This window comes from Thalia democratica, chromosome 8 (assembly GCF_965202585.1).
Source record: "Thalia democratica chromosome 8, ktThaDemo2.hap1.1, whole genome shotgun sequence".
NCBI lineage: Eukaryota > Metazoa > Chordata > Thaliacea > Salpida > Salpidae > Thalia > Thalia democratica.
In genome coordinates this window covers 12,645,854-12,672,280 of record NC_139172.1, presented here as the reverse complement: position 1 = coordinate 12,672,280, position 26,427 = coordinate 12,645,854, and the positions used below count along the sequence as shown (strand labels likewise).

Here is a 26,427-nt window from a genome sequence, read left to right as displayed (position 1 = left end):
GTACGAACCATTGAAAATAAACTAGAAGCTTATAAATTGGAAAAAAGCAACGTGCCAAAGTATTTTATAGTTGAGCAGTTTAGCATAGGCAGGTCGACTTTTTACAACTTTTCGAAAAATGAAGAAAAGTTTAAAGCAAAAAAGAGAAGCTGAGCTTTTATTATTTATTAGGTATTGCACTATATACTGCAGTTATATTGTTTTATAAAAAAAAAGATTTTTTTTTTGTACATATCCGGAAAAATGCTTATCTGGACATGAATACAGAAACAACTTGCCCAACATTTCCGGATAAGTGGTAAACACTTTACTATTAAATGTTAATTTTATAACAATATTGGTTTTAGATAGTTTTATTAATTATTAGTATAAATTTCAAAATAACACGGGAAAAAAATCTTTGCAGTTCAAGTGCGGCCCACCAAAGACTTTTTGTAACTGAATCTGGCCCGCCGACTAAAGAGCTATGATTCATAATCTAAGCAGTATATTATATTTGCATTAGGATGCTTATGTTAATTTAAAATTTGTTATGTAATCAACTTTTACAAATAAGCTTGTCTTTTACAGGTACTTAAAGTTTTTACAAGTTATGTTAAACAAACAATAACAATTAATAACTTTAAACTGCAGTAGATCTTCGTGAAATAAGAAATATAAGGTATGGAGTGAAAGAAAACATTCGAGGTAGTTTTGGAAATTCAAATGAATTTTTTGGATTTGTTGTAGAACGATCGCTTACTCACATGAATTCACTTTCGTTTATAACTCCTTGTGAGCAAATAGCTAAGCAATGGACGCTCGGTCTTAACCATGTAAAGATGCGATTGAAGTCACTAGTTCCGAGAGTTCTTTTTGAATTATATCCTTTTGTAGTAAAAGTAACTAGGTTTAATTTTAAAATTAGTCCAACCTCTATTATAGGAAATATATTTTCAAAATAGTTTTATTAGTTTTTATTAATTTGTAAAAAAAAATTGTTTAAGTATTATTCGGAATAAAGCTACACTAAAAAGTTATCTTTACTTGTACTGCTTTTTTCTAAATATAAACAGAACTTTCTTTAATTTTAAAATTGTTGAAAACTATAAATTCATATAATTGATATTTTTTTTATTCAAGCTACAAATTATGCACATTAAAATCTGTAAGGTAAAAAAAGTGGTCTGAAAACTAAGGCTTGCGGGCTAGATCCGGCCCGAAAAATATATAACTTCTGATCTATGTTTTAGCTTGACATCAGTTTCAAAGCTAACCTTAGTGTTTTTTTACCGTTTGTAAATATGGTCTATTATAATAAAGAGTAAAAAGAAGTTCTTGTCAATAATTATCTCATTTTTACCTTGCTTTCAAAAGTATTTTGATTTATTTTTCACCATAGTTTTTCAAAGTAATTGCCTCGTGAAGATTTATTAGCTACAAATTCATCCCACAAAAACTATTTCTAAAAAATTTAACCCTCAACTTGTACTATACTTTCATCTCCTATCTTAAAGCCTATGTTTTTTTAATAAATAAATAATTCCCTGAGTAATGTTTGAAAAAATGTAATGCTAATTTTGTACTATGTTAAAATATTTCTGAACTTTGATAAAAACCTTAATACATATTCATTTCAACTTAAAGAACAAATACATCAATTGGTTTATAATATAATAAAAAATAACTTCTTGGCGATTAGGCAACACTTGTTGGACAATCCTGAGTGTGCTAAAAATTATAAAAAAGACAGTTTTTCAGTCTTAGTGAGAGCGGAGAACTCTTTTCAACTGCATATTCTTGAAGCTTTATGTATTCAATCTTTAAGGCCCAGTTTATGTAAGCAGAAAAAGCTCGTATACCAAACTAGACATTTTAAGTCCTTATCTTAAGTAATTTTAAAGTAATTAGTTTCTTGTTAAGTTTTATTTTAAAGTATAGTCTTAATTTTAATTTTTATCGCTTGTTTATTTTAGATTGATTTAATTCTAACGAGTTTTATTAGTGTACCAAATGTATATAGCATAAGCACTTAGTTAATTTTTAACACTTGATTATTACGTCATTTTATATTTAAAAACTTTAAACTTCAGTATGATTTCATTTCAATTTGTATTCATTCCAGTTTAGTAAGAAGCAATTTCTGATGAGCCGTAATACGAAAGTACTAAAATAAATTTAAGGAAAATGAAATGTATTCTTTTATATTTTTTAAATAATTTAAAGTTTAAATTCACAGATTGTTTGAACAAATTATTTTCGGTGCACATTTACTCAAAATATACAACAAAACTCATTATTTAAAACTTATTTGTTGTGAAGTGCTTTTGACTAAGACTCATAATAAACAGTATCTTAGTAAGCTAAACTGAAATAAAAGTTTAATGTAGTCGAAAGGATAAGTGTTCATAAAGTATAAATGACATATTAATTAAGTGTAAAATTAGAGTTAGGAATTTAAAAATTAACTAAATGTTAGTGATAAAGAAACATTACTGTTTACTAATAAAAATATTAGATTTAAGACCACTTTAGCTTTTTTTTGTTTTACAAAAACAATGTTTCATTTGTTTAAACAATTAAAAAAAAAATTAGAAGTTATATTATTCTCCTTAATCATAAGTCGACAACTTTAATTTTAATCTTAATAGGTCAAAGTATACAAGATTTAGAATTATGCTTAAACGAATCAGCGATAAAAACTTACAATAATCAAATTAAACTTTCAAGTATTTAAGAAAAAGATACTATATAACTACTTCATGTAAATAGTTAAAAAGTCTAGTTTGACAAACGAAGTTTTTCAGCTTACATAAAATGGGTTTTAGTAATTTGATACACAAGGCTTCTAGAATATGTAGCTGAAAAGACTTCTCAGCTATCATGAAAACTGAAAAGTTCTCCCCTTTGTAATTACTCGCACACTCATGACTGTCAATTAAGTATTGTCCATTCGCAGAAAAATAATTTTTCTTAGGTCATTCGTAGGTTGCCCACCCCTAGTCTAACCAATACATACAAAAACATTTTTTTTTTAAGTAAAAAAACATCTATTACAAGAAAACTTTGAAAATACTTATAAATACGAAATTTTTTAACTTTCCTTAGCATTACCTCAAAAACATGTGATAAAGCTTTTTTATTAACTATACCTACATATTAACTTTTTTTTTTATATAAATGAAAAAATATTAAGTTCGTATGTAAGTCTAATTAATACATACAAGCCATTTTTTTTCTTGAAAATTTTTAGATATTTTTTGAGATATGGCTAAATTTAGTTTAAAAGTATAGTAACTTTTACTAACTTTCAAAAACATTTTTAAAACTTTTTGTTTTCTGTTTATTTTTTGCTATCATAATTTTATTAATTAGATCCACAACCGCTTTTTTAAATTTCTTTTGAATATGTATTACTTTTTGAGAGGGACTGCTCATTTACAACCTGCAATCATTTCCCACCCGCGATAAAATCCCACCCGCTCAAATCCAAGAACCGGTTACCAATGTAGGGTAGGGGGCTTAAGGGTAACAGTGATAGTACAACAACAAAAAAACAAAAAAAAAAATTAAAAATAAAGGAATAAATAAAGAAAACTTCAAAAGAATTTGAGTGGGAATTGTGCGCAGGTTGGATTTGATCGGCTGGGAAACAATCGCGGGTGGGAAATGTCAGTATACCTTTTTTGAAATATGATAGATGAAATATGGTCTAATAAATTTTTTTCCAAGAATTTAAATGTCTAAATTTGAATTTTCAGAATTTGAATTTAGATGCAACCGAATTAGGGACTTATGAATTTCATTTTTTTAAAATCTTCGTACTAAGTACAGATTTTTTTCTTAGCCTAAGATTTTTTAATGTTATTTTTTAAATTAAATTCAAAAAACAGCATATTTATCTTTTTTTAAAACTTATTGTATATGCTAAGTTATAATTGAGAGTTTTTGATCTACAAAAATATTGAATGTTGTGAATTTTTCTTGTTTTTTTGTATTACAAATTAGGTTAATTTGATAAAGTTTTAGTCTAAAAGAACAAAAAAAAACTTTATAGTATTTAGTACAAAAAATTTATTACACTTTTTATTATTTTTAAAAACAATTAACATCAGACACCAGTTAATATATGTAATATGTATATATAGATAACACATGTATACGTAAAATTGCTTTGATTTAAAGCAGGTAACTATAATTTGATAGATACTATCAATCAAAACAATAAAACCTCATGCTTCACTTATAGTGTAACTTAAGTCGTTATAAATCAAGTCTGCATATTTTCACAGTCTTTTAAAAAATGTTGTATAATACAAAAACATCAGTGACTAACTCATTTTTGTTCTAACAAATAAAACAATTGAAATGGAGCCTTGATTTCTATCTCATATATCAGAAGTTTGTACATTAAAGTTTTTTTTTATTTGTATGTCTGTAAGGCTGTGAATTTTCATCCAAATTGAAATCTAAATGAAAATTGAAATTTCAAATATTGAAAAAATATTTTTTAAATTCATTATTAAAAATAACTTTATATTTGATTAATTTGTTGAAAGTTTGACTGGTTTTATTCCACTTATTTTAAAACTTGACCGATAACCTTGACTAGATTTGAACTAAAAAACACTATGGGTAGGTATAGGTTAAGAAATTTGAGTAAAAATAAAGCTTGACTATAAATTATTAAAATTACAACCTAATAGGCACTTAAAAATATATAGTTTTCAATTAGAAAAAACGAGCAATCTTTAATCCATCGAACTTTGATAGTTTTTAGTTGAGTTTTTAGAAATAAATAGCTGTTTCACACTATTTGATTAATTTTAACACTTTTGTGTTTTATTTTTTTATTACTGTTCAAAATCTAGTCAAATACTTAAGCAAACAATTTTTTTTGTTAACAATTTTTTAAAAGAAAATAGTATTTAATAATGTAGGAGAATAGCTTAGATTTTAAATAAGTTTAAAAAAAAAATAAAATGATACATTACAATAAATTCTTCAATAAACCTAAAATTTGAACTAGTTTTCTCCACCTTTGTCATTCGTTAATAAAATTTGGGCTACTATACTTAAAAGTCAGTCTAAGCTGAAAAAATTGCCGAGCCAAAACAAAAGCTTTTTTCATAGTTTTTTAGTTTTGATTATCAAAACTTTACTTTTTAAATAATTTCAAATATGTTAAGGTAAAGTTGGTAACGGATAAGGGTATAAACAAAAAAAAAAACTTAAAAAAAATTTGCTGACTTAACTTTTTTAAAGATTTTTTTTTAGCTCAGACTGACCTTTCCATAAAGTGTGTTTAAAATATTATCATTCTGTAATATTGTAGATAAATGTTTTTTCTACTAACTTAGCTTTTAATTCTATTGTTCTTCTTTTAACTCTGAAATTACGTCAATATGGGAGGTTTTCAACGCATTTTCAACGTACAAGGAAAGTCGTAAATCCACTAGGCTGTTGCGACAACTAGAAGCACTGCATTATAAAGGACTTATTACTGAGGAAGCAATCTACAAATTTATAGTAAGAACTTATACAGTATGGTAAAAATTCTATGAATTTTTTCATAAGTTGATAATTTTTGTTTATTTCAAAGTTAAAACTTGAAAGTATTAAAATCAAGTAATAGAGTTACTTCTAGGTTTTAAATATTCTTTTATTAAAAATATGTAACTTTATTGAATTAACTAATATTTATACCTAGTAAATGTCAAAAAAATTACTATAACTACTAACATTTCCACTTATTTGATTAATAGTTTTTTAAATATATAAGAATTTTATAATGTTACTAAAACTTAGTGATTTTATTTATAGTTTGTGATATTAATATACAAATGTATTTCATAAAAAACTTTCTTAAAATAGAAAATGCTATTAGAAACTGATTTTGCTCACGACATTTAAAAAGCTTTAAATAATTTCGAAACGATTTTAAGGTTCATAAAATTTCAATAAAACAAATCGATAAAGTATACACCTTTTTAAATGTAACAGGCGGTCAGCGGCATAAATAAACAATAGCTTTGAAAAATAGCTAAACATTTATTATGGTTAATAGTAGTTTTTGATTTTATAAATATGCTGAACGGCATGAAATTTAAATTTTTCTTTTTCGTGCAGTACTAAACTTTGTCTATCAAAACTTTTAGCACCAAAATAATAATAAAAACAATACATTTTTAAAGTTTATATAAATTATTGTAATAGATACTAACAAAATTAAAATTTAAAACGCATGAAATTCAAACTTTTCTTAGCTTTTTTATTTTGTCAATCAGTAAAGAGTTTGGTTTAATCCAATAAACTATTTTAGCAGAAGTAATTATTGAACTGTGACAAAATACAACTTAATTGAATCTATTTAAAACCTTATATACTAAACTAAAGCTGTATGCAGTTTTAAGTATAACAATATCGAATATAATGGAAAAAATTAAAACAAAAGAGTAATTTGTTTAAAAAAAAGATATTTTCTAATGTACGATAATTCGTTTGTCAACATAAACAGTATCCTATAAAAAAAAAAAGAAATAAAAACCTATACTTGAAAGCTTTGAATTTTCACCTTTATATCTATTTAAAATTAAAAAAAAATCGTTATCTTAAATAACATCAAGGTAGTTTGTTTTAAAACTTTAGAGACAATTATAATATTATATGATATAAATTCAAAAGACTATAAATAAACTTACTTTTGTGTTAATCAAAAATATTTCTAATAATAGTCATTATATATATATTTTATATATAGTTTCATATTTTGTTTTTGCTTGAAAAGGTCGCAATCTCTTGCCACCGAAACCGGTCGCGAATAAAATATAAAATTTGCATAAATCTATTTCTAATTAATAATAGTAATTAGAAATTTTAGAAACAGTGCGGAACTTCTAATATTTCGTTTTGCAAATTTTCGTCAACTTATAAGTCTGTTCATGACTCAGATTTTGTGAAAAGACTTTTTGAAAAAGTTTCTCCTGATCACAAGTATATCAGCTGGAGAGAATTATTCAAATTTATGCAGGTTAAATTTCAAGTAATAGCGTTCAGTAACGAAAAGCGTAAAAATATTTAAAACAAATTAAGTATACCATTTGCAACATAAAATATAAAACTTGGAGCTACTCATTTTATCCTTATTTTATTTTTGTAAACGTTTTCAAACTAAAAATATATTTTTCTATTAAGTGATAAAATTATTTTGAAATAATTTGGTGAGTATCCAATCTAAAAAAATAATGTTTAAAGTACGATGACGTACAAATCTATTAATAAATTGTTAATAATTTGCCTCATTATTTGATATTATTTCAGTATTTAACTTTTGCCTTTGTGAAATTAATATCGATTCTATTCTGTGTTGTATAAAAAGTAATATTTGAGTACATTATGCTGTGTATGGTATCTCATCTCCCTAAAAATAATTAGTTTGCTTTTACCATTTTATAACTTATAGAGTGATAACAAATCTATTTACATTCTAATAATAACCTTTTTTATTGATTGAAAAGGTATACAAACTTTATGAGGTTGAACTCTGTATAAAAGCTGAAAACCAAAAATTATATATATTTTTTTATCTTTAACGTAGTTGCTTTTTTAAATATTTCTTTGCTAATCAAACATTAAAAAAAAATTCATACTTGTTTTTAAATCTTTAAAGTTAATTAATTTTATAAATACTAATTTCTTTTAATTTTTAGATCGAATATTTAACAAAACTGGTAAATAAAAAGACTAAGAATGATTCTATTTATGTACTTTTATGAATAATTATTTTTACTATCATGATATTTTACAGTGAACTACTCTTATTGCGTTTATTGAATCTTAAAAAAATCTAAAAATAACCATTATCCCCATATTTTAAAATATCTTCAAATTTTTTTTATAAAATTTACTGTTTAGTATTAATATGGTCTTTATTCTATCCTTTTAAATGTTTATAAGTATGTTATAATAAAACATAAAAAATAATTTTTATTTTTGTTACCTTAAAAATTTATTTTTCTTTAAAAAAGCAGTTTTAATTCTATTTATAATGTTATATTATATTATACAATTTAATAACACTGTTCAACTATTTTTGCAGTAAGAATATTATAGTTTTAAGTATCTCAAATCTTCCCTTGGTTGTGTGTTGTTCTTCGTGATCTTTTTGTTTTTATCAAAATCGTTTTAAATTAAAAAATCTTTTTTATTTTACAAAAAATTTACAAATTTATAATTAAATTATTCAGACTTAGATTTTTTGCAAAGTAAATGGATCAATAAACTCGAAGCAACAATAAATATAAACAAAACTATATTACCACTTTACAGATAATTGACTAGAATACTATTATTTAACATGTTTCAATGTTTATAAAATTTTTGATTATACATTTCTAAATATCTTAAGAAGTTAAGGTAATACGCACTACTACTTTTATCGACTTATTTATTATGATTATTTACTCTATTTATTTTTGATTTTTTTACTTTAACCAACAATAATCTCGATTACTATTTTTATTACTATTATTTTTTTTTTTTTACATTTTAAAGTATTATAAAACATTAAATCAAACACATCAAAGTTTAACAATTTAATTTCAATTAGTCTTTTGTCTTTGATTTGATTTTATTTCATATATTTTTTTACTTTTTTTTTTCATTTAGTTTTTGCGAGTTTAAACTAGAGATACTAATAAGATTTACTATTTGAAAAACTTTTCAAATTTCAAAGCCAGGCATTTAAAAAAAAAGTTTTACTTTTTTACAGTTACTTAAAAACTTGATTTATAATTACGTCATAATATACTTTTTTTAAACTTTGTATATAAAAGAAAATTTTGAATTATTTCAGTTCTAATTTAATTGCCTACTGAAGAAGAAATTTTGAAAGTACTTTAGGCAATATGACGACTACATATAAATTTGTAGATATTTTTGTAAAATAAAAAAGAGTATTTTATTTAAAACGACAACTGTTTTTTAGAAATTTACAAAAATTAATTTTAAGATACATTTTTAAATTTAAAGCTCGTATATGCTACTGCATTGATTTCCAAGAAAAATACCTGTGAAATGATTGATTTTACATTTAATAAAAGAAGTATTTCGTTACGTTTAAAAACAAAATTGATTTTTTAAGACAGTTTTAAAAACATTATACGTTAATGTTAAATAAAAAATACCATACGCATTTAACTTCAGTAAACAAGTATTTCTACCAGGTTATAGTTTTTATAGCTCATAATAGTTAAAGACTAGAAAATAAATGGACTACTTTATTTTTTATTTTGATGTTTCCATAGACCTTTGTACTTGAGTTTTTAAACATTTAAAAATGACCTATAAGTTATTAAAACTTCAAATAATGATAAAATTATATTAAAAAAAATCTTGTTTGAAATTATTTTTTGGTTTATTAAGTTTTTATTATAACTGTGTTTAGATAAAAAAATTAAATAGTGTTGTTTATTGATGATTAAAAAAAAAGTATGGTTTAAAATTTTCACTTTTTCGGTAACAAATTTTTAGTGTTTATTAGACATAAAGTATATGTTATTTAATTTTACAAACAGAAAACACAACGTGATTATGACATAACAGAGGGTGATTGTCTTCATTTTATTGAGGAATTCGAACTAGATGATATTGCAAGATCTAATAAAGCATTTACAATTTGGGGTTTTTCTCTTTTTTTGTCTTCACAATATTGTGACATCTTTAACTGGAAACACGATAAGGTATAAAAATAAGTACTTAAAATTAGTTAGTTATTTTACTTAAAAGTTTATATACTTCAATGAATAAAGTTTATACTTTAAAACTTAAAAACAGACCTAAAATTGTATAAACTAGTTAACTTGAGTTTGTTCACAAACAAAACGTCACTAGTTCTGCAATTATTTATTTAATCCTTTTATGCTGGATAATTTATACGTATTTACGAAAATATTAATACAAAATATATAAATTAAAGTTTGTAGAAAAAAAGTAAAACTCATAATATTACCACAGTGGTTCTAACTAAGGGGTAGGTGTAAAATTTGCACGAGGGGACTAAATTGCACGAAGGGTAACTTTTGCAAAGACACTTTTGCACGGGTTGATTTAATTATTTTACTAAAAAATTTTCTATTGATTTAAGTTTTTTTGTTTTTATTAGTTTAGTATTTTTATGTATTTTATTTTACTATCACTGTTACCCCTACCCTTACCGTCGGTCGGTAGCTTTTTTTCTTTTTAATCAGTTTATTTTTGTTTATCATTTTTTCTTATTTTTTTTAATAATAATAATTCAATAGTAATTTTTTATTTTCACTATCACAATTACCCCTAACCCTTAAACTCGGTCAGTATTTATTTTTTATTTTTGTTTTTTATTAATTTGTCTTTTAGGTTTTTTTTTCTGTTTTTTTTGTACTCTCGTGCAAAAATGACCCTTCGGGCAAAATTGTAACTCGTGCAAAATTGACCCTTGGTGCAAAATTGTCTTCGTGCAAATTAGTCCCCTTGTGCAATTTTGTATTTGTGCAATTTTTACCTGTTTCCCTAACTAAGTCGTGTTAAACTGGAAATGGGGAATTGAAGTTTTGTATAAAACTAATATTTTTTACTACTAAAAAAAAGGTTTAATGTAGTCTAAGATTACATCATTTGAACTTTTGAAACTAAAAAAATATATCAATAGAGAGAAATTGTCAAACTTAAAGAAGTAGCTTTCTAAAATATTTTTGCTTTGTGTTTTTTATTTATATGAAAATAGGTTTCATTTAAAACTAAAGTCAAGTCAAGTTAAACTTGTAATTTAACAAACTTTAACGACAATCATTCTAAAATAAGGTAAAGTTCGAGAATCTTTTATTAGCTTAATAAATTTAAGATATAATTTATTTTATACTTTATTCTATACTTTATATGTTCTTAAAGCATATTTTGTTCAGCACTTTATAGCTAAATTGTTTAACTTATATTACTTGTATTATTTTTAGTAGGGTTGTTGACACGGTGCTAGAGCCAATAGAAAAAGTGAGACATATTTTTTTTTTTAATTGAAGTCATTTAACAAAATGCATTTTATTTTTCACCAATTATTTAGTTCAGTGGTCGGCACGGTGTACACTGGTGCACACTAGTGTACATGAAATTTCTTTTAGGGTGCACGAGACTTTTGGGGTGCATGAAACTTATTTTGGGGTACATGAACTTTTTTATGGCGCAGAAACTAAATTAAAGTTTTTTTTTTAATATTTCTACATTTAAGACATATTCAACCTTGATATCTAATTGACTATTTTTTGTAAATAAAACGACCATTTTTGTACTCTCCAAGTTCTATTCTGTTACATTATGTAAAAATTCTTTTATCCTTAGCCTAGAAATAGGTAGGGTAAACTAGTAAATTTAAATAAAGCGTGTAAAAATTAATTGGGTGTTACCGAATTGTTAGTAAAAAAAAATCATTAAAAGTGTTTACATATTCTTAAACACTAGCGGCGCTAAAGCATGCAAATTGGGGTGCACAGAATTTTAACTTTGTGATTTAGGGTTCACGGATTCGAAGTAGCGTGCTGACCACTGATTTAGTTAATCAATTTATTCGTTTTTTTTCTAACTTTGATATAAGTTAATATTTTTTCGTATATTAAACTATAAATAAATGTGTACGTTTTTAGTTTTGATATATGATTTAGGTAATTTTACAGGGTCAAAAGTTTTTTATTTTGAGAAAATATAAACTCATTCAGCAATTATACCTTCTTAACATGTTATATAAAAATAAACTATAACGATTTTTAATTAAACTATAAAAACAGACAAAAACTTAAATTTTTTTTTATTGGTCCTATTATCGACTTAAAACACTTTAAGGATAAAATAAAAAATACCAATAATGAAAGCTAAATATTTTAGTTATAAAACTTTGTAAAAATATGCTTTTTAAACATTTTAAGCGTTGAAATTGTTAATTTCTTAGAATTTAAACTTATTTTAGAATTAATGTCTTTAAATTTTGTGTGTAAAAATTTGCAAATGTTAATATATAAATTTAATTAAACAATATTTACCAATGTGGCAATAAGTCTATCAAATTTTTTCAACCAAAATTCTACCAAAGGCTTGTAGTCTGATGATCAAATTGGTATGATCAAACCTTAATGTTAGCTAGAGCTTGTCTCACGGCATGTGTAACTCTAGACTTAGGCTATTGCCGATACTTTCTTTGACCGCCTTAAAAACTCAAAAACAAATTTTATTGTATAAACAAGAATTTTAAGCACAAGTTTATTTTACAATCACTTCAAACAGAATAGAGTAGCTTACTATAGCTTTAAAAGCATTGTTTACAAACTATAAATTGTTTAAGAAATAGATTAACAAAATGCAAAAAAAGGGATCATTTAAATTTTAAATTCTGTTTTAAATGCGAAACATATATTATTAAAGATAAAAGTTGGACAATATTAAATTTAGTTTTTCTTGCTAGCTTAAAATACAACAGTTTGGTAATTTATTTTATGTTTGAAAATATGTTTATCTAAAAAGGTGAAAACTAAAAAAGTATAAACTCAAAATTATTAGATTTTTTATAGTATTACTAAATAAAATCTTATGGTATAATGTTTTCATCAATACTAATAAGGCGTTCAATTCAAGAAAGAAAGTATTTTTTTTAATTTTGTTGAAAATTGTCTGACTTCCAAATCTTTTAAATGATCTGGTATTTTTGACATTACACAAGGACATTTTCCCAGCGAGATGGTAGTGTTTCTATTCATTTACGATCAAAAGTTAGGTGAAAGTTTTACACTTTTTTGATTTTCTTCTATATTTTGTTAAAGTTTTCTTTATGCTCATCGTCTATAGAGTTTCACCTACATAGAAGTTTTACGGATTCCCGTATACTAGCGCACTTCAGTAAGCAAAGCAAAACTTAAAAACATCACTGCTACTTCGCAGCTGGTGGTAAAGCACTTTCTAATGCTTAAGATCTTTATAAACTAAAACCTAAGTCAAAAAATTTACTTACGGATAATAAAACTAACAGCCTCTATTAAAAACTTAGAAGGCAACGAAAGGTTAACAAGAGAGAAATGTTAAATACGTTGGTCTCTTTATCATGAAAACCACCCTGAGCCAATAAAGACTCTGTTTTCAACTTAGAGTTGGTTAACTAAGATTACATTTCAAAGACGTTTGTAAGCGCAGCCTTGAATTTTGACCATATACAGAGAAAAGCTAGCTGATAACCAATAAATGTCGCTTTTTTAGCATAATACTGCTTGAAAAAGAGAATTAGTGTTTTATAAGACCGAAGAAAAAGGTTAAAATGCAGTAAAAATGAACATTATTTATTTATTGTTATATTTATAATAAAAACAAATTTACACAGCAGTCTTTCTTTAATACACTAACACATGTTTCTGTGTGTTAACATGTGTTTAATTGATACATTTCCTTTAATTAATTGAGTTTTTAATTCAATTTATATAACGATTTTCATTGTGGTTTTATGTATGGCGCTATAACTTAATTATCGGTCAGGACTTAGAAAGCTTAATAACAAGTTTGATTTTTGTGCTTTGTTTAAAATTTATTAAAAAAAAATTAAATTCAATCTGCTTTCTAATTATATGTAACTTTAATCTTAATATGATTTAGATTTAACCATTATAAACATTCAATAAATAAAATATACATTATACCAAGTTTCAATTACTTTTATTGTCTTTACTATTGTTTAATTTATTAATTCAATATTTAATGTTTGTTGTTTTAATTTTTATTCTTATTAGATTACATATTACTTTTTCTAAATTCTAAAAATAAGAAATAAATTATCTAATTTTGTAGTATAAATTAACTAGCTAGTCCTAATGTTAATATATATTGTGACGTAATTATTAGATACATTTTTTTTCAATGATTAGTTACTAGTAAATGTATGGAATTAGTACTTCCTCCATTTTCATATAAGTAGTTTATATTATGATTTGTTATCTTATCTTTTATTTTTACTTTAAATTTTTTGATTTAGATTTAATAATTAAAACAAATTATACAGTAATCTTCCTTTATTGTACCAACATATGTTTCTGTGTGTCAATAAATCAACACACTTCAACTGGGTTCTGTAAAAAAAAATAATTACTTTAATGAGAGAATAGAAGCATAGAATAAAATGGTGGTATACATGTTTTCATTAAAATAAAATATTTTCTACAGATATTAGTTAATAATAGGTAAAATACTTAATAATAAATCCGACTGTTATAAAACTATATGATATTTGTGATTATTAAGTCTAAAATAAGTATAGTAAGCTAAATTACACAACAAATCATAATATAAACAAAGAACTCACGTTAATGGGAAAGATAACTGATTAAAAAATTTACTGTTGTTAAATAATGAAAAAAATACATTCATTGCAACTAATAATTACGTCACAATATAAATGAGGTAATTTCAACTGTTTAATTTGTGTTGCAAATTATTTATATTTCAGATATACTTTACTAGGATATTTTGTTAACAAACGATTAAACTTATATTCTTGAAGAGTTAGATTTGATAATTACAAATATTATATAGTTTTTTAACAGTCGGAACTAACATTAAGTATTTTATCTATTATTAACATATAAAAATCTATAGCAATTATTCTTATTTTTAATGGATACATGTATATGCCTACTTTAGCTTCTATTCTTTCCTTACAGTATTTATTTTTTTACGGAGCTCAGTTGAAGTGTGTTGACTCGTTTAACACACAGAAACATATCTCATTGTAATAAAAGAAGGATACTGTATAATTTGTTATTATTATACATTCCAGTGAACTTGTTTCGCTAGGATCTTTTGTTAACAAATGATTAAATTTATATTTTGAGTAGTTATAACGATTTTCTTAATTTAAGGTATATCAGAATATGAAGCAACCTCTTTCTCATTATTATATAGCCTCTTCTCACAACACCTATCTAACTGGTGATCAAATAAAGGATCCCAGCTCAACAGAAGCTTATATCAAGTCAGTTTTAAAAGTTATTCAACTTAAAAATAAAGATAAGTTGATAACAAAGATTTTACTTTTCATCTTTAGAAAGTCTAATTAACTGTTGAATATGTAATAACTTTTTCAATTATTAGTTATTAGTATACAAAACAGTATATATACTTTTAAAATGATAAAAGAAATATTTCATAGTACTCTTTCTTTATAAACTTAAACTGTGAAATTTTTTTATCGTTGTATACTTTACCGAGGAAGCTGTCAAATTTGCACGAGCGTAATAAATTGCACGAGGGGACAAAATTGCATAAGTGCACAAAATTGAACGAAGATACTTTTGCACGAAGACACTTTTGCACGAGGGGACAAATTGCACTAAGATACTTTTGCACAAAGGGTCACTTTTGCACGAAGACACTTTTGCACTAGCAGACAGTTTTGCACGGAGACATTTTTGCACGAGTTGAATTTTTTTGGTATTTCTTTAAATTTTGATTTTTGAATTTTTTTACTATCACTGTTACCCCTATCCTCGGTTGGTAGCTTTTTTTCTTTTCTTTTTAATGAATTTTTATTTCTTTTAATAATAATCTTTATTGATTATTTTTTTAATTATATTTTTACTATTACTGTTACCCCTAACCCTCGGTAAGTAACTTTTTATTTACAATTATCTTTTAGTTTTTTTCTTTTTCTGTTTTATTTTTACTTTCGTGCAAAAATGTAAATCGTGCAAAATTGACCCTTGGTACAAAATTGTCTTCGTGCAATTTTGTACTCTTATGCAATTTTGTGCACACGTGCAAATTAGTCTTCGCGCAAAAGTATCGTCGTGCAATTTTGTTCTCGTGCAGTTTAGCTCCCTCGCGCAATTTAGTAACGTCGTGCAGTTTCGTCTTCGTGCAACTTTGACCCGTTCCCATTCTAGTCAACTTGCTTCTCCAGGATCTCTATTAGCAAACGATTAACCTGAAATTCAGATTTTTTTTGATATTAGTACAACTAATTTTTACGTCTAACCTGAAAGTTTAATCATATAAATAGATTTAAAGTTAAATATGTATATATGAGTTACTTACTATCATAAAAAATATTTAAGTTATTTCTGAATTTTAACAAAAAGTAAAAGTAAATACAGTCACCTCTCGAGAATCTACGCACATTGTGTCCACAGAAAGGGCGTAACTAAACGAGAGGTAATACATGTACCTGCTATAAAAAATGTTTTCTAAAAATGCATTTGATTAAATACGGTTTTGGGATTTTTCAACGTTTTTAGTTTAAAAATATAGTTTTCATTCAAGTTTTACATATACGTATAAGGTATTTTAATTTATTTTATATGTATACAATTCCTTTAACTTTACTCCTTACAAACTTAAGATTAAACTTGTTTTTCACGGTATTAGAAAAATATTTCATTCTAATACCATGTAAAACAAGTTTAAACAAGGTTAGCAAGGAAAAAATAGCTAAAAATAAGAGATTTATTGAATTGAAATGAAACTTTATACCAAAAATATTGCGACGAATTAAACATTGTACCTTGTTTGATTTAAATGTATAAAGGGGGGCTAAGACACTTAGATATAAAGAGTGAATCTGTAGATTTAAAAAGGTTCCTTATGGAACGCACAAACTAAAAAATCAAAATTCTGAATTTTATTAAATATCTACCTCATCTATATCTAAAAAAAATATTTTAAATTTTGTTGAAATTTTCATTTCACTATTGTTGCCGAAATACTTGTAACCCTGTTAAAACAGTAAGTTTAAAATAAAATTTCAAAGTTTTCTAATTACACTTTGAAAATTAAAAAATCAGTAACTAAACAAATTGCGTAACCTAACAAGTGCGTAGGTTCGCAAGTGAAGACTGTAATTAGTTTCTTTTTTTACATATAGTAATAATATAGTACTTTAGTTTCTCAAATCGTCCTTCTGATATGTCAATCGTTAAACTTTTTTTTCTGTTATCATTATAAAACTATGTATTAAAAAGAAAAATTCAAAAAGATCAACCAAGCAATTGCTTAAATTCATTATTGTTGCATGAAATACTTTCAAATGCGTCGTCAGCTACAAACGACGTATTTTAGCTTGCTCACGACGCATTTAAAAGTTTAGTAAATTTCTTAGAAGTAAATGTATTTATATATAGTATCTTTTACAAACATAGCTAAATAAAAATCACTAAGTATGTACTTAAAGCAGTTTAACGAAGAAGTCAATGAAAGATGAATACTTATATATTAAAAAATTTTTAATACAAATTTCAGACAAAAACTAACTTTACCGCTGAATGGAATATTATACTGCGACTCTAATTCTAAGAGAAAAATTCCAATTGAAAAAGAATAATAGTTTGATAATCCATTCAGCGGTGAAACTTAGTAATTGCCTGAATTTTGCAATAAATATTTTTTATATAAAGATAAATGCTATAATATTTTGATAGTAATTTTTTTTAATCATAAGAAAGACTAAAAGTCTAATACTTAATTAAAAAAGCTGTATCCTTAATTTTAAATATATTTTTCAGTTTCAATCTAAAAAAATATATGTTTGAGTTTCAATCTAAAAAATGGATTTTTGATTTAAAAAATACATATATCTTTATTAAAGAAATTGAAGTATTGCATATTGTGATGAGTTTGGTTTACTACCATTCCTTACCTAAGTAAAAAAATCGTTGTTTTTGAGATTTATTTTAATTTTTTATTTTTTATTATGAAATCAGACTAATCTTAACTTTTTTCTTATATTAGAGTATAGTTTGCTTGGCTTAACCGAAACTTAATGTTTGTATAGTTTTTACTACATTAAACTGTTAATGATCATTTTATTTTAACTCATTCTAACTTCAAATTGGTTTTCTTATTTTGACGGTTTTATTCATATTAACTAACTCACTTTAGTCGACCTTTTTTGCTGATTAAATAAGTTTTACTAGGTTGTTTTATATACTTAAAAAATTTTGCTTTGATGAATTCTCAAAGGAAGCTTTTTTAATTTTGTCTTTTTGTCATTTAGGTAACTAGAATGTTATTTTAGCAAAAGTAAATTTCAAAATTTAAGTGTAACAAATGTAATATTCAGATACAAAGATCTATATATTAAAGTCTATAAGCTATGCTGTAAATAAGCAGTCTAGCTCAAGTGTTGCACAGTTGTTGACTAATCTATTACTTTTTCACAGTCGGTAATTTTCCACTTTAAGCTTGCACAAACCTATTTGGATAATAAAATTTAGAGAAACATTAAAACAAACTTGAACACTTTTGCTTTATTTAGTCAAAAATCATAACTTTTAGATATTACAACTTAAACAGATTTGTTTATTAATTTTAAAAGTCCGAGGGTTATCAAATCTCGTCAAGTTACTCAACTTACAAATTTTTACTTAAGTTTATATAATATCAAAATGTTTTAACTACGACTTAAATTAGTACTTAAGTTGATATGTTTACTGTTTACAACTATATTTACTTTATAAAAAAAAGTTTTTATGATCTTTTGCTCGTAGATATAGTTATTTTAACTATAAGTTAAAAAAAAATATAATAATTTTGTTCTTTGTTTTTGTTGTTATTTTGTTTATACTTATACTGTTTCAACTCTTTTAATAAAATAAATGCAAAAATTAAATTTATCAGCCTAAGTTTTGATATAGTTGTACTTAAAACAAAAAGAGTGAATCAAATGATAATACGTTTACATATTATATAAACTTAACTGAGAATTATAAAGAAGATTACCTAGACGAGTTTTAATCATCCTCATGTTGTATTAACAAACAAGTCTGTTTAGGTGTCATTGATTTTTTTTCCTCTAGGTCAAGGTAGAAATTTATAAGAAAAATAAAAGCTAGACAGTCAGTCGACATTGCATGCTTTTACATCTTATTAAATGACATAACTGTTTTATTGGTTTTATTTAGAAAAGTTATACCCAAATATTATGATTTTTGAAAAAAAAAACATAAGTGCTAAGTTTGTCAAATGTTTGTTTTAATTCTATTATCAAACTAGGCCTGTGGAAGTTGTAGAAAAATTTATGCAAGTTTTTAAGCTGAAAATAGAAACTGACGACTATAAAGTAGCAACATTTTAGTCAACAGTTGTTCAACGTTTACACCAGATTTACAACATAACAACTGTAATATGAAGATACTTGTAGTAAAATATTACATTTGTAAAATTTTGAATTAAGAAAAAAAAAAATTTTAAGGTTATAAATATTCTAGCCAAGTAATTGAGAACGAAATCTTAATTAAGTAGAGTTATTACAGCTTACTTTAAGAATCCTACAAAGCAAAGTTTTAAAAGGTTTTCATACAGTTTAGTGAATACGACAACCATTCTAAAATAAGAGAAAGTTTAAGAAGTTTTTCTTGACTTAGAAATTTCAACATACAATAATTTCTTTGAGTAAATTTTTTACAGAGTTTAATATTATTATTATTTTGTTGGACAACAAAAAATAACGCTCAAAACGTTTGGTCCTAGGACCTGGTGCACGAAGAACCTTTCGGTTATGGAGTCGCACACGACGGATACCTTTTAACGTCTTGTTCAGGAATTTAATAGCTAAATGATACAGCTTAAACAATTTTTTTTTCAGTTCAGGTTTATTGAGTCTGTAATAAAGCCCATAGAAAATGTGGGCCATTTTAGCTTTTTTTTTAGTCTGCGTAGCATGTCTCAAAAAACACATATACTTCAGTAATTTTCATTCACTGTTCTTTTTAGAACTAACTTAAATAGTAAATGTTATTGTTTTTATATAAAGTTAATACTTTTTAGGTTATTGACTATATTTTTTTTCAGTTTTGGTCTTTATTTAGGATCTTCTTACTTAGTCAAAAAAAAAAGAAGTTCTAAGTAAACAGACGAGTATCGATGTTTTTGTTAAAAATTATAAACTTTTTAATGATAATAATTTTTTTTTAATAATACGGAAAATAAAAAAACATTTCTAAACCCTTTTGTCTTTTATAGTTTGTGTAACAAATGAAAAAGTAATTAAATTAGCATTATTTTTTAATGTTTAACAAAGATATTTTATTTGTCAGTGATTTTAGATTAAGATAAAATGTTAAGCAAGAAAACTCTTACTTTTCCTTATTTTAGAATGAATTTCGTGTAGTATATCTTATATAATCGAAAAAAAAAATCGATTTGAGCAGGTTGATATAAGGAAAAAAGTCAAAATAAAAGAATTGATCTATGACTAGTTGAAATATAATTAATGTTGGAAGTATATTTTAAATAGAAAAATATAAACATTTAGTTTTGTTTTGGAAAGAAAACTTTTAATTCAATAAAAAACAATATTGTAAAGTTTAGTTTGTTTTTAAAATTAATCCTGATTGAAAAAAATCGAAAAATAAACAAATATTTAGTGATTAAGGCTAGAAGTGATCGGGTTAGAGATAATCGAGTTAGATCACGCTAGAAATGATCGGGTTAGATCAGGTTAGTAATGATCGGGTTTGAAATTATCGACTTAGAAATGATCGGGTTAGAAATGAACAGGTTAGATATGATCCAGTTAGAAATGATCGCGAGGTAAAAACTATCGGGTTAGAAATGGTCGCGGGTTAGAAATGATCGGCTCCCGATATATTTTTACTACTTACTTATTTTTAAACTTAACATAAAAGGAAGAAAATAAACATTTTACATTAAAACAGTTTCACAAGTAGCGATAATCATTTATAACAAAACAAAATCTTTAATTTATTCAACTTTTATTTTTAACCTTTTATAGGGCCCTTTTAAAAGGCTGTAGGTGCGTAGAGCTTGATTGCTGGGATGGACCTGAAGGTGATCCTATTATATACCACGGTTACACATTGACTTCAAAAATTAAGTTTAAAGATGTTGTTGAATGTATTGGAAAGTATGCATTTGAAAGCTCACCCTACCCTGTCATTTTAAGTCTTGAAAACCATTGTGGAATTCAGCAACAAGAAAAAATGGCATATTATTTAAAAGTTAGTAAATTATAAACCTTGTTTTGTAATAATAAAGATACTTTAGTCATCTCAAAATAAACTTTGTTGTATAATTTGTATCATGTTTGACAACTACGATTTTTTTTAATGTACAAATACTCTGTTGATTTTTTTGTTAGCGCACTTAAAAAAAAATGTTATACATGTTTCAATTGATGTTATAAAAACGAGAAAAGTTAAGGATATCTTAAATGGGTGTAAGATAAGTTTAAGATAAAATTAGTTTTGAAGTTGGTTATTATAAAAAATATACGTGCAACTACAAATTACAAAATATAAGTGAAGTTTACAAAGTATTAAAATATAATAACTTTCTAAAAACTTCAAACCAATTTAGAAAAAAAATTAAACAAAAACAATATTTTAAGAAATATAAAAAATCAGAAAAACTTAAATATTTTTGAATGCCTAATCAAACTAAACTATAATTTTTTTAAACTAGATAGCATATACTAAATGATTTGAAAGATTTTTTTTCTGTACTTTCACATATATAAAAACCTAATAAAAATAAGTATCAGACCAAATTATTAATGAAACCAAATTATGTGGTACATTCTCATTAAACTGGCACATCTGCTAACACTGCTTAGGCTAAATATTAAAATTAATAAATAACTTTTGTAAAACATGTTTGATTTGTCTGAAACTTAAGATTAATCTTTTGCTTGGAATTTTACAATCATTTAATTATTAGTTTTTAGAAGAAAAATATCAACTTCTTTTATTACTATACATCGCTTATGGTTTTTTAAACTATTTTATATTAAAGATTATAGTATTTTTCAATAAATGTTTAACTACAAACTTATTCTTAAAATAGTGTTTGTGAAAAAGCAATAAGACTGAGTAAATTAGAAATACTTAAAGCTTGTAACAACAGTAATATTTCTATAATCTTTTTTTTTAGTTGAGCGGAAAATGATTAATTAACGTTTAGTAAGTTTGCACATATGATCATTTTCATTTACAATATCTTATTAATTTTCAGACTATTTTAGGCAGTGAGCTTTTGACTGAGCCTCTAATACCAAAAGATTTTGAACTTAATCTACCTTCACCTCAGGCACTAATCGGAAAAATACTACTTAAAGGTTTTTTTGAATAATAATTGTAATTTGCCTTATTACACTTCAAAATTGAAATAGCTATAACCAACTTGTTTGTGTGATTTTTGTATAAGATGTTAAAAGTTTAGAGCTATTTTTATCAGTTACATTTAAATCCTGTTTTAACGCATTTAAATATTTAAGTGTATGCTTTATGATGCTGCATATAGAGTTGAAAAATTTTAAGAACTTTTGTGCTTTTTTGTCTATTTAGTTTTTAGACTTTGTTTAATATTTCACTAAACTCAAAAATTTGTATTGTTTTAAGATTCGAGCAAAATCTTATAGATTAAATTATATAGGTATTTATACTTATGTTAATTAAAATATTGATACAATAGTTACTTTATTTTATTTTTTATTATTTCGTTTTTTTTGTAGACAAAGCAGGTTTTTAAACATAATACCAACATTGCCTAAAAATAAATTAGGTTTAATGTAGAAAATATCAAAAAATACCTCGGTTTAAATATAATAGATATTCTTATTATGATTCAAGTTTTCTAATATTTTTAGTTAAAGATTAAGTTGTATACAAAATAATGTTTTATTAATTTAAAATCTTTATTAAAAAACTCATTTAAACAACGAAGATAGCTACTACAGAGCTTACATGTACAGTGTACACAAAAAAACTCTATGGAACTAAGTTATTAATTAAACACAGAGAAACGCGCGTAAACTTTCAAAAATCTTGTTACTTTAAGAGAAGTTGTTGTTATTTATAGTAAAACAGCGTGCAAAGAGTTTTAGGGTGTATTTTAACTAGTGATGTACCGGACCCACAATTTCGGGTCCGGCCGGACCCGGATCCGGACTTTTTTTTCAAATTAGAATCCGGCCGGAACCGGATCCGGACTTTTTTTTCAAATTAGAATCCGGCCGGAACCGGATCCGGACTTTTTTTTTCAAATTAGAATCCTGCCGGAACCGGATCCGGACTTTTTTTTTAAATTAGAATCCGGCCGGATCCGGATATCAGACAAAAATGGCAATATCCGGCCGGACCCGGACCCGGATAGTGAGTCCCGTACATCACTAGAATAAACTAGCCTGAGTCAGAACGAGTTTTTTTAAAAACTGAAAAATAAAGAACTTTAATCTAATAATAAGTAGAACAGCTAGCCACAAGGTTTACAATTTTAGGTGTTATTTACAATTAAAAACCTGAAATCAAGTTCTTGACAAAATACACTAGAAAGTTACAAAATATTGAAAACTGGATCAGCTCAAACGCATTCAAAATCTAAAAGAAAACTAGCCTGAGTTTTTATAAAAAACTAAACTAGCCTGAGGCAGTCCAAGATTTTCTAAAATTCCCAAAATTTTTCAAACTAGCAGGGTTGCCACTGTTTAAGTCAATAAATCTAGCTAGAGTGAGTATAAACAAGCCTGACTCAGAATAAGTTTTTAAAAACTGAAAAAAATTGCTGTAATCTAATAATCAGTAGAACAGCTAGCAAAGGTTGACAATTTGTTAGTAAATTTGTGGACTGATTGTGGTACACTTAACTTGTTAGTACTACCCATCATAATTAAATCCTACCTTATTTAATTAATATCTAACAAATACTAAATTCTAACTGAGACTACTTTCTACAATCAGACACGACAGTTTTGAGTGATGAATACTTTATATAAAGCACAACAAGAAATACTAGCATATACAAAATTATTAATTACTTTGGTAACACCTTAAAAACTGGAAGTTATTTAAATCTATATCAAAAGACTTAAAAAAAAACTAAAAATTAAATAAAACTTTAAGTAAACAAGAAACAGTAAGATTTTTAATAAACTTTTAAACTATAAACCTGGCTTAAATATTTAAACAATTAAACACCTGTTGAAATATTCACTTTTAAAACAAAACACTACTTACAATAAGCATTCACAAAAACGTTCAAGATATTTTGTTGCTTCAAGCTACACACCAAACTAACTAACTGCTTATATATAAACTGCCTGTCATGTTCTGATGTTTTGTTGCATCAGTATTTAGTTTGAAACATTTCGTCATATGACTCTCATTGGCTCGTACATTCAACCGTATTAACTCTAAATATTCTCTCAGCTCAACTTTAAACAATAAATAATGCAAGTATTCATTCCAAAGTTTTCAATTTTACAACATAAATAAAGAGTTGCATTTCATGAAATGTTTATTTCATAGTTTAATGTAAACAAATGTAAATTAGTCAGGTGTACAAAATGAGCGAATCACGGTAGGTGTTTAATTTTAACAGACGAAAATGACTCTTATTAATTTACACAGGGTTTGTTTTTGAAAAAATACTTTTTAGTATGCTCTTTTTTACTAACTAGATCCGGGTCCGGACTTTTTTTTCAAATTAGAATCCGGCGGGAACCGGACCCGGACTTTTTTTTCAAATTAGAATCCGGCGGGAACCGGATCCGGACTTTTTTTTTCAAATTAGAATCCGGCCGGATCCGGATATCAGACAAAAATGGCAATATCCGGCCGGACCCGGACCCGGATAGTGAGTCCGGTACATCACTAATTTTAACACACTTTTGATTTAAAACACAACGAAAAAACATTATACTTTTTGTTTTTGAAGAAACATTTAAAGATTTCTAATTTTTAGGTGAAAAAATTGTTGTATAAAAATTTAAGGTTTCCATTTTGACCTACTTAGATTAAAGAGTGTTTCTGAAAAAACAAGGTAGCCTTTTTAAATTATAAAGCTTTATCAAGAATAAATCTAGTAAAATTTTGTTCTTTTTTAAATTATAATTCTTAGTAGTTTTCCGATGTAACGTAAATAATCTAGACAATATATGTCAGAAAAGTACGGCCAACACGCCATATAAGGCTAAAAAACATACATCTCTGTCCAACGACGTATTTTATTTGATTAAAAATAAGTTGGGAAAACAGCTTAAGAATTAAAATTGATATTTTTGATAAAAAAAAGTCAAAATGTGATCTTTTTACGACTATAGAAACACAGTAGTGCTTATCAAGTAATTTTATAACTTCAATTCTACTTTTTTAAAGTATGTTTTAATTCTTGAAATAGTTTATTTTAATTGTATTTGCTCATTTAAACTTTTTTAATAAGTCCAACACACAGGATCCAAATCGCTTTTAAATGGACCTAGAGAATGAAGTTATGTGGAAAATCAATATTTATAAATATTTTCAAGTATTAAATTTAATTTCAATGTAGATGAAGAATATTTCAATTGAATTTTCTAAGTAAATGAGAAATTCTTTTTAGAACAAAAGTTATCAGACTTGAAGTAGTTCTATTGAATTTATATTTGCTTCATGGTCTATTTTTATGGCACTTAATTTAAGGTCTATTTAATGTCCTGGACAAGAAATTAAATGGTATCAATGATATGCGACTCCATAACCGAAATGTTTTTTTATGCACCAGGTCCTAGTGTAACTCTATAGCCTGTCTTAAGGAAACACTTTTATGTATAGAGCTAAGTTACATTTTATAGTATTAAATTCAAGAGCTACGGAGCTATAAATAGTTTGATCTATTTTATTTACATTACAACAGCAATAAAGAAAACTTCAGATACAGGTTGACACTATCAAAGTTAGTATATAAAAAACAGCTTACATCAACAACAATTTATAAAAAATAAAAATATTAACCGCAACACATAACGAAAATGGCCGAAAACTAAAATATAATTTAATAACAAATGGAAAATTTGTTACACTTGAACCAAATATTTTTAGTGTTTTTTTGTCGTTCAAAATTTTCTCATCCGAAATTATTTTGGAAAATTTTAAAAAATATGTTTTATAGGATGTTTTCAAAAAACATGTCAGCTTAGACTGCATAAAAGATTGCAAAAGTTTAATTTTCTGCATACAATGAAAATACTTTATTATAGTTTTTTTTTAATCAACTAAACCTGAAAACTTTTAAAATGTTTACGTTTTTTATAGTTTATTGAGCGACAAAAAAAAGAGCGCTCAAAATATTTATTCCTAGGACCTGGTGCACAAAAAACCTTTCGGTTATCGAGTCTTATATCTTTTTGATACCTTTTAACTTCATGTCTAGGACGTTTATACAAAACAGTGTTAATATTATAGTCTTATCACTCAGAATCGCGACACATTAAGGTTTTAAGTTTCAATAAAATATCGATAATGAAATATGCAAAAAAAAAAGTATATATTTATTTTTATACTACAATTCTTTTTAATAAAACTACTAACTGAATTTATAAAGTTTTGAAATATTTTTTCAAACTATGAATAAGGCAATAAAATATTTTCATGTTAAAGTAGTTATTTAGTAGTCTTTTATTTG

At 25.2% G+C, this 26,427-nt stretch overlaps 1 protein-coding gene across 1 annotated transcript in view; it reads left to right on the top strand.

Moving 5' to 3' along the window:
- The first annotated feature begins 719 nt into the window (after positions 1 to 719).
- The window catches only part of LOC145842914 (1-phosphatidylinositol 4,5-bisphosphate phosphodiesterase zeta-1-like), a 65,485-nt gene continuing 39,777 nt past the window's right edge, over positions 720 to 26,427 (top strand). Inside the window, exons 1-7 of the mRNA XM_082950389.1 lie at positions 720 to 862; positions 5,379 to 5,508; positions 6,860 to 7,009; positions 9,555 to 9,719; positions 14,898 to 15,010; positions 20,765 to 20,990; positions 22,003 to 22,105. Of these exons, the coding sequence (XP_082806515.1) occupies positions 747 to 862; positions 5,379 to 5,508; positions 6,860 to 7,009; positions 9,555 to 9,719; positions 14,898 to 15,010; positions 20,765 to 20,990; positions 22,003 to 22,105 (1,003 nt within the window). The 5' untranslated portion in view covers positions 720 to 746. The remainder of the gene's footprint in view (positions 863 to 5,378; positions 5,509 to 6,859; positions 7,010 to 9,554; positions 9,720 to 14,897; positions 15,011 to 20,764; positions 20,991 to 22,002; positions 22,106 to 26,427) is intronic.